General features: G+C 34.2%; 1 protein-coding gene and 1 pseudogene across 1 annotated transcript; both read right to left on the reverse strand.

Moving 5' to 3' along the window:
• Positions 1-3,791: 3,791 nt before the first annotated feature.
• LOC146921795 (aspartic proteinase CDR1 pseudogene) lies at positions 3,792-5,113 on the reverse strand (annotated as a pseudogene).
• A 1,535-nt stretch (positions 5,114-6,648) lies between these two features.
• Positions 6,649-7,894, reverse strand: LOC146921796 (uncharacterized). Its single transcript, XM_085711383.1, has 3 exons — positions 7,750-7,894; positions 7,059-7,431; positions 6,649-6,862 (listed from the first exon to the last, which is right to left on the reverse strand). The coding sequence occupies exons 1-3, from the start codon at positions 7,892-7,894 to the stop codon at positions 6,649-6,651; spliced, it is 732 nt and encodes a 243-aa protein (XP_085567509.1).
• Positions 7,895-10,253: the final 2,359 nt, after the last annotated feature.

A 10,253-nucleotide genomic window follows, 5' to 3' on the forward strand; every position in this document is an offset into this window, starting at 1 on the left:
TCACCTCATAATTCAAAAGTAATATTCAACAAGAGTCATCACGAAATCACCATAATAATGAACATCATAATCATCAACAACATTTAACACCTCAAACAAACGATAAAGTTTCAAATCCACATTTCTCACAAAGACGGATATTTAACCACATCTTGACATTCACCAATTTAAACACCCAATCCTTAACAATTTCATTCACATTAAATTATACTAACATGAATTAAAAGCATAGTTTTCAAACTCGGACCGGACCGGCTGATCCGACCGGTCGAATCGTGAACCGGAGATGTGACCGGTTCGGTGTGCTTATTGGATCGAACATGCAATTGAACCTGTCAAAACCGGTAGGACTCGCTAAAAATCGGAAAAAACCGGTGACTCGACCGGTTTGGTGAACCGGATCGGGTCAATAAAAAAAATCAGAAAAACTGAAGAAAAAAAATCATAGTACACAGAGATCTACAATAAAAAAAATTGAAGAAAAGAAACAATCATAGAACTGATAGATCTGCGACGGAAGGAAAGAAGATAAAGAAGGCAAGAACATGATTGAAACTAATCAACTTGTGATTCACAATACATGATGAAAATTTTATATCTAATATGTGCTTTTTAATTTGAGATCTAGGATGAAGGTAGATTTTTATTCAGAGAGAATAGAAGATCCGGTTCAATAAAGAGAGAAAAGAAGATGAGGATAAGGGAGGAGCGGCACAAGTCTGCAACATCAAAAAATTATTCAACTTTATTTGACATTTAAAGGTCTCATTTAAGACCTAGCAAATTTTTATCTTTCTTCCTTTTTCTTTTTAATCGTAAAACTAAACATATGGGAACCATCTTCATACAATTACTATACTTTACCTTTTCAATTTTGCTTAAAGGACCTTATTTTTAAAATATTATATTGTACACCTTTCTTAAAAAAAATATAATACACCTAGATCTTATAAAATTATTGCTTTTTTGATTATTCATAAAATATATTAAACAAAAAATAACAAAAAGATAGGAAATTTTTTTACCTACTTCTGTTATTGTAAATAAGTTTATATTTGAAAATGAGATTTGTGAAATTATGTTAATTTGTCAAAAAAAAATTATATTTGTAGAGATGCCATGAGTTTTTGTTTTTATAATTTTTTTACGTACTAAGTCACTCAATTTGATCTAGTTTAATATACATACGTTTTTTTTAATGACCGAGTTATATAACCGAGTCATCTGGTTTAATCCGATTCCATCATGCGGTTCAACCAGTGACCCAATGGTTCAACCAATGACTCAGTGACCCAGTGACCTCACTGAGTCAATGACCGGTCTGACTTTTAAAACTATGATTAAAAGTCTCCTACGAGTTACCCGACCATAAAACATTAGTTTGACAAAGTTCATCTAAGTTTATGAAAACTAGCATTTTTCGACAAATTCCCTAAAAACCAAAGCAAACAAATTCAAACGCCTCAACCGAGTATACACACAAATCACATATAAGTGCAGTAGTGTGTACACATACTTTCATAGGCCAAAGCCAACAAATACCCAAATTCCCTAAGTTCGTATCGTTTCTTTCATTTTCCAAGTTATTTGAAAAACAAATCAAACAAGTTTGAATGCCTCAACTAAGTATACACACATGTCATGTATAAGTGCAGTAGTGTATACATACATGTCTCATAAGCCAATGCACTTCAATCCCAAAGTTTCACTCATATAAGCCAATGCACTTCAATCCCAAAGTTTCACAAAGTTCGTATCATTTTGCCGTTTTTCAAAGAATTCATGTTTTCAAAGCAAAACCAAGTTAAAATTCATGATTCTCATCCAAAACATATTTATAAATCATAACAATACTAGACAACCCTAGTCATACCCTTTCCCCTTGAGAAATCGAGTTTTCGGAAACTTCATGTTCTTGAACCATTTTAAAAAAGTTATGATACGATTCACAAAACCAAGTCCAATCTAACTCAATTGATGTTTCCAAAGGTTTAGAAGGTTTAAATACAGTTAATTACATCAAAAGAATCAGTTTGGAAGGTCCGGATCAATCCCCCATAACCTGGAACACCCAAAACATAGGGTTTTGTTTCTGTACAACTCGCCCTAGCGAGCTCCATCTCGCCAGGCGAGTTACACCAGAACAAGTTGCCATGTTTTGGTTGTTCCCTCTCGGAAACTCCAAATTTTTAACCCCAAAACCTCAATTTGATCCTCTTGACCCCAAATTTGACCCCAAGACTTATGCACTTGATTACAAACATAAAAAGGCATTCAAAACAACAACAAACATCGGATTAAAACACCAATTCATCTCAAAATCATTATCCTGTTCATTTTCACCAACAACCACCATTTTTCTCATTTTTCATTCAAACTTCAAAACAACCACACGAATTCAAACCCCATTAACACATAAACATAAATAATCATTAATGAAGTGAATTCAAACATGTTTCAACAACAATCATACACCAATTCATGAATTTCACTCAAATAGTTAAAAATCATGAAAATAATTCAATAACAACAACAACTATGGAGTTTAAGCAATTAACACAACAAATTCATGAAGTTTATCATACCCACAATTTTACATGAAAAAGGAGCATGAATTTTATCATTCAAAACCACAAAATGTCACAATCATAACAAAAATACTTAAAACCACAAGTAGAAAAAGTGATTATAGCTTAATTAGTGAAAAAGAGATTATCCCCCTTACCTCAAAGCTTCAATAATCCAATTCTTAGCTTTAATTTAGCCCCTAGCCACCAACCCCTAGCTTTCTCTCTCTAGTTCTTCTTTGCTCTTCAAGATCCTCTTTCTCTCTCTCTACCTCTATCTTAGAATGTTTTGTGAATATGAGTAAATGAAGGTAATGACCTAATTTTTCATAAGACTAGTGTTTATATAGTCACTACACAAATGAGCTCAACACATATTGAGTGCATTAATTGAGCATGTCGAAATTGCAGGCTAACACCATTGTTTATGTCCACGAATCAAGCCTAATAGTGCTAGTCATGAGGGGGTGTGTTAAGAGTCTCACATCAGATAGGAGATGATCTGACAATATGTTTATAAGTGGCGGCAATCGTCACCTCACAAGCCGTTTTGTGGGGTTTTGTTAGGCCCAACCAAAGTTTTTATGAATTTTGGTCCCTTGATTAATTAGTGTTACATATTGGTCCCTTAACTCACCTTTCATCTGTCAAATAAATTCTTGTTGTTAACTTTTGTAAAAAAAAATGTTAAAATTCATCATCAAACCCATAAATTCATCACATTCATCATCAAACCTAAAAAATTCATCATCTTCCTTCATGATCTTCATCAATAAACCCTGAAAAGTAAAAAATAAAAACTCAACAAACCCAATAATCCTCACTTGCATTATTTGCCCTCATCATTATTTTATCCTTATGCTTTGATCTAACACATGATCCTTTCATAGGACAGGGCTTGAACCTGCCCTCAAACTCTTCTCCCAATCATTCTTCTTGACTTCTTTCAAACATTTTTTTGGTCTAAAATTTGGTGTAAAAGAACAACCCCAATCATTAATTGAACATTCAAGGTATTTCTTGACCTGAAAATTGTCGTAATTTAAGGAATTTAGATGTTTTGATTCACCTTTTTTGGACATCAATGGGTATATCTAAAAATGTGGGGTTTAGAAATAAACTTCACTAATAAAAAATTAAATTTATAATATATCTTCATAGAACAAGTATGATTTTTAATTTTATTAATTACTATTTGATAAATAATCTTTATCAAGCAGAAATTCACGACTTGGTACAATCGGTTGGCTTAAAAGAGACAATGTTCTTTTGGAGATCAAAGCCAACCAAAAAGTTTTGTTGCGTTACGCTCCCAATGATGACACCATGAGGTGCATGTTCAATAAAAGCGAAGCACACAACCTCATGACCAATTGGAATAAAGGTGTTCAGAGCATTCAATTTGATATTTCCCCCACTAAAATGTGCAGTAATTATCGGGACCTTCAACATATCTAATGTGGTCTTGTAGCAAAGGCTAAATTGTTGAGTAGGATCCTTAACACGCTTTAACTTAACCATAGATGCCACTGCAGATTCTAACCTAGAATAAACATATTTTGGCAAAGTAGTTAATGTTGATCCTGAATCAATTAAGGTATTTGGTCTACCAATTGTTAGAGATTTATTGAGTCTAATAATATGGTCTCCCACGCTGAATGCTTCCAAAGTTGTTACATAATCGTCATTGGATGGATCTAAAGGAATTGAGACAGTATCAAGCCCATAAACCACAGCATTATCTCCAAAATTTAATTTGCTTGAGATGTTAGCTTTTGAAAATAATGGTACCAAACAATAGGAAAATTTCTCGCCAACTGAAGCACCCAATTGAGATATCAAAGAAAATGATCTGCGTGACATGCCAATTATTCCAGAGGCACTCCCCTCGAGTGCGGGCACTTTATTTTTGTGCCCGCATCCTATCACAAATCTTGGAAATGAGATAGGAGAGCCATTATCAACGGCTAATGTAAGGGTGTCAACACTAACAGATCCTTGTGAAGCTGAGTTATCAGCATATACATAATTGTATTCACATTTTTCTTTACCATCGGAAGAGCAATTTTTTAGTTCTACAAAGTTACATGTGGGAGAATGACAAGGAATGATTTTGTAGGTTGAGGATTTTGAAGGGTCAAACATAGGTGATGTTTGATTGAGACATGGTTTACATGGCTTACATTGAAACCAATTTAACTCACTGGCTGTATCAATAATACCATAGAGTTGAAACGGTGGGGTACCGATTGAGTAGCTAATGGCATAACCGAAACCCATGTATGGTGTTATGGTGCTTTGTGGCATGTTTTTGGGGGGTAAAGAAAACACACGATTGAGATAACGGACACGGTTGATGGAATGATTCACAATATTTGAAACTCGTTGAAATTCACTATTTGCACTATTGTAGAATGGTGATTTTGAAGAGTCAAGACCGATAAGTTCCATGCTAAAGCCACGATTTTGGTTTTTCGAGAGAGATACACCCCAAAAACAAAAAAATATAAGAAGAAAAGACGAATAAAGTTTCATAGTTGTGATGATTAATTAGTATTGATATTTGTGGTCGATGACAACTACGGTATTATTAGGTTGTATTTATAAGATTATCATTGATAATCTATATTTTTATAATTATTAAAAAATATTAAATTGTTCTAGGAAAAAAATATTAAATTACAAACAATACTATATTTTCCTTAAAAAAATAAATACTATAATTGGTCAATATCATACGATATAGTTTCTTTTTTGAGGTGAATACAGTTAAAATTTAAATGCTAATAAATATTATGATTAGGAAATAAAATATATTTTATTAATGAGGTAAATAAAATATTTTAATTTTTGCAAATTTTTTGTTAAATACATAAAAATAGCTGACTTAAAACCATTGAATACTAGTCTCACAGATTTTGAGGTGCAATAAATTCAGTATAAAATTCACTTAAATACTAAATAAAAAGTAATTTCTCTTCACATCTCCAAAATTAGTATTAGTTTATTTATAGCAAAAAAAACCAATTCCTATAATTAAAGAGAAAGGGGGAGAGTGTAAATGAACTAGCATATGTGTAAACAAAAAAAGAACTAACATATCATATTTTCTCTCACCTCTTAAGTTATTTGTTAATTTCATTAATCCACAATTAATATTAATAATGGCCAAAATTCAAATTCTAAATACTAGATTGAATGTTTTTCTTTGACATTTTTTTAATTAAATATTTCCTATTTTAATTTTATTGTTTTTTTCTAGAAAATAAAGGATTGAGGAGAGTTTACCTCATTGATCAAATAAAAAATTATCCTTCGTCGACACCCTATTTTGAAGAAGCCGCTACACTAGAATAGATACCTTTAAAGGAACCTATTTGTGCCAAATTAAATCAGATAACACGTCCGGTGTCTGAACCACCTGACTAATAAGCATTTGGTAAACATCACGGACTGAGTAACCACTCGACGGATCAAACCTCCACAACCACCTATCTGTAGAAGTTTGATGCAAAGAAATGTCAGATAATAAAATCCTACACTCCCCTAACAACTCCTCCTCCCAAGCCCACAACCGTCGGTGCCACTGCAACGCCGCCCCACCATCCTCACAACCCAACAAAAACATCTCCGTCACCGAAATAGATTTATGCACATCGAGATCGAAGAGACGTCTAAACTGCACACACAAAGGCGAAGTTCCCACCCAATGATCAGACCAAAACAAAGTATCCTCCCTGTTCCCAACCTTACGCACAATATTATTTGTAACATCTCATACTGCTTTCAGGATTGTCGACTGACCCCACAAACCAACACGAGTCTTTTCAGCGTGTTTTGTCCTCACTCGCACGCTTATCGGGAAACTTCCCGGTAGGTCACTCATCCCAAAATTGCTCTAAGTCAAGTAGGCTTAATTGTGGAGTTCTTATGGAATGAGCTACTGAAAAGAAGATGCATCTTGTTGATATAAGTAGTACCATACAATTCTTATAAGCCTTCCTTAAACCATGTAGTCACATACCTACACGGCTTCAGGATCCCTCTCATTCCGATGTGATTCAGTTTTTCCTAGAAGCTGCTAGGAGCCGGACCACTCCCCGCGCTCATCAGCCTCGGGAGTTATATTATCCCTAAACCACACACCACCTACGTCAACTAGCCCATCTCGGATACTCGCCACCTCCTTCCACCACAAAGAACCACTTTGGCCCCCAACCTCCAACCTCCCATCCACCTCACCGTAACGAGCTGCCAACACCCTATACCACATACTTCCTCTATCAACTAGTAGCCTCCAACACCACTTACCTAACAGAGCAATATTAAACTCCCTCATCCTCCTCACCCCCCAAACCTCCATAATCTTTTCTTAAACAAATATTATTTCAACCAACCTATGGGATAAATAAATATTCGAGGGCAGAGATTATACTTGATGGGGGTTTAAAGAAGGAAAGAGCATAGACAGAAAGAGAGGACATGACATACTTGAGGAGAACCAGACAACCACCAAATGAAAGAAATTTACTTCGCCACCCAGATAGTCTCCTTTTAATTCTTAATAAAACCGGTTCCCAAAACAACAGGCGCCTCATATCACCCCCAATCGGAAGACCCAAATAAACAAAAGGAGCCTTCCCCACTTTACAACTCAGCACTGACGCTGCTTCATTCAACCAGGTATCTGAAACATTTACCCCCACCAACATAATCTTATGAAAATTCACTTTCAGCCCCGACATCGCCTCAAAAAGAAGAAGGACCGCCCGCAATGCACGAACATTTGCCCAACTCTTAACCCCCACAAGAAGCATATCATCCGCAAACTGAAGATGAGAAACCGCCATTGGAGCATGCACCCCTACAGATTACCAAATAAAGATATTATTTTCAACAATTGTCTGCATCATAACATCCAAGGCTTCTGCAGCCAGTTAAAAAAGAAACGGGGATAAAGGATCTCCCTGTCTTAAACCCCTTTCTAACAAAAATTTAGGAGTTGGGCTACCATTAACCAGGACTGACGCTGTAGCGGTACAAACACACTCCTTAATCCACTTCCGCTATAAAGTGGAGAAGCCCATTCTTCCCATAACTGCATCAAGGTAATCCCAATCAACAGAGTCATAAGTTTTTTCAAAATCTACCTTGAATAACAAAAGCTCCTTTTTTCATTTACGCGCTTCATCAACAATCTCATTAGCAATAAGAATTCCATCAAAAATTTGTCTATCTCGCACAAAATTATACTGTGACTCAGAAATGACACTTCCAATAACCAACTGCAGTCTATTAGATAGAAGTTTTGCCAAAATTTTATACATACTCCCCACCAAAGAAATAAGACGAAAATCATTCAATTTCTGAGGATTATCAAAAACTCCTGTTTATAGATTCACCTCTTCTCTCTCACAAACTTCCAAGGATATATGCTAAGTTCAATGAAAGATTGAAAAAATGATGAAAGAATTGATTGTAATAATTTAAAAATTGTGGGACAAAATATTTCTTAACAAATTATTAAACGGTCAACATGGTTTAAATTAGCGGAAAAGTGTGACTAGGCTTAAATATTTTTTTTTCTAAATTTTTTGTATATTTAAAAATATGTGTAGATAGGTAACACCCAATCAGAGAAGAGGAAAATGACGACTAAAACGAGCAGTAATTGAAAACACAACATGCTTCATTTCACTTCCCTTCAATTCAATTGATGAGTGAAGAATGACCAAAAAAAACTTCTGAACTTTAATGTTTCATATAGAAAGGCCATTCTCCTCCACACATGAAACTTCCTCGCTTTACTCATTCCTCCAACCTTGTTTGTTTTTCATCATCATTCCTCCAACCTTGTTTGTTTTTCATCAAATTGATAATAGTGGTTAATAGGCAAAGCGTGGCCATTCACATACACACATATATACATACATACATACGTGTGACGCGTGCGCACGCACGCGCGCGTTGTATGTTGAAAATAATATTTAATATAGACATTATATACTAATTGTTAAAAAATTTAAAATGACAAAATAATCCTGACTATTCTATCAAATATTACATTAACTATTCCATCAACTATTTTATTTATTGACCAATTAATATGATGTAATTTAATAACCAAAATTATGATCTACTTCTAAACTAATTATCTGACTATTCTTAATATTTTGCTAGTGGCTTGTGTGTGTGTGTGTGTGTGTGGGGGGGGGGGGGGGGGGGGGGGGGGGTTGTAAGTGTGTGGGTGGGGGTGTGGGGAGGGGACCACAGTAGATAGTATAATCGGAACAAGCATTGCTGAGCGGCTTCTGTAGACATTTAGTGGACAACTTCATGCAAATAATATACCCCATGTTATCTAATTGATCAACCGCCTTGGCAACCACTAACACCAGCAAAAGAGCTATCACACAACAAGCTTTTTTCATTTTTGCTTTCTTTCTTTTTTTCTTTTACCGATTGATTCAATTGTTCTCCCACGCTATCTAATTTATATTCGATTATCCACCAACTCCATTCAATTCTTTCTTTCCCTTTTTTTTTTCTTCTCATGTGTGATGATAAAATGAATATCCAGTTATCCGTATCATTGATACCACACCCACTTGGCTGTTATAGTAATCTATTTTAAGTAGCAAATGATTATATTAGAATGAAAGTATAACGTGTACATTAAAAACAGTGAATATAATATATATAAAATACAAATATTGTAGCATTTCATACAAATTGTTGTGACATACTTCTAGTTAAGGAAATGGTAGAGATACTTTGTTGTGAGCAAGGTAAAGAAGGGATAATGTGCTTTGATGTGAGCAAGTTCAATAAAGAATCAGCAAAAAAAGAATCATCATGAGCTTTAAAATTCATGTATTTGTTTTCTTGTGGCCTCTCAATCTTTAAATTTATGGTCTTTCATCTATGTTTTCACTTTAATATTAGATTTGAAGCTTGAGAATTCATATGTAAATGGACCAAAATGACAAAATTGAAATAAAAAAGATAAATGACCAATCTATTACCTAAAATTAAGTTAAAGGACTAAAAATATAATTTTGCCTTATTTTTTTTATATGACAAATTATTTTAATAAATCCCTTCAAAAAATATATATCATGATTTATGATTTATACCATGTCCTGGTGTAATTTGTCTATCAAACGACTAATGGTATCTATTTTTTTGTTGTAGAAACTTGAAATTAAGAAGCAAAAATTTGCTCTCATCATAACCAATATATCAATATTTTCATTGTCAAAATCAATATATCAATATGTATAATATATAGGCTAAACTGCACTTTTTGCCCCCCAAGTTTTAAAATGTTGCGATTTTTGCCCCCTATTAAAAAAAATGGCAATTTAGGCCCCTTTCGTCCCAAAATTGCAGAGAAGACGCCACATGTCCTAAAATAGAGGTCATAATCGAAACTTTTTGAGAAGATAAGGAGTCAAAAGATCATATTTCCCTTATCTTAGGGGGTCCAAATAGTATATTTCCCTAAACATAGGGGGTCACTTTTGCCATTTTTTTATTACGGAGCAAAAGGTGCAGTTTAGCCTAATATATAATGTAAACAATTTCCTTCCTATTAAGCATGAAGCGATCACAATCAAAATTTCAATACTAGAAAATTCGATTTTTGCAACGAAATTTTGTGAGGTGATGTATTCCGTCGCAATC

Source organism: Medicago sativa, chromosome 5 (genome assembly GCF_051527215.1).
Source record: "Medicago sativa cultivar Bolivia chromosome 5, Bolivia_mono, whole genome shotgun sequence".
Taxonomy (NCBI): domain Eukaryota; kingdom Viridiplantae; phylum Streptophyta; class Magnoliopsida; order Fabales; family Fabaceae; genus Medicago; species Medicago sativa.

Excerpts from the sequence above, each read along its gene's own strand:
- LOC146921796 (XM_085711383.1), bottom strand. The coding sequence starts at position 7,894 with ATGTATAAAATTTTGGCAAAACTTCTATCTAATAGACTGCAGTTGGTT. Across the intron at positions 7,432-7,749 it reads TGAGATTGTTGATGAAGCGC|GGGTGCATGCTCCAATGGCG; the intron begins GTAAATGAAAAA and ends GGTAATCTGTAG. Across the intron at positions 6,863-7,058 it reads GGTTGTCTGGTTCTCCTCAA|GCTACTAGTTGATAGAGGAA; the intron begins GTATGTCATGTC and ends GTGGTGTTGGAG.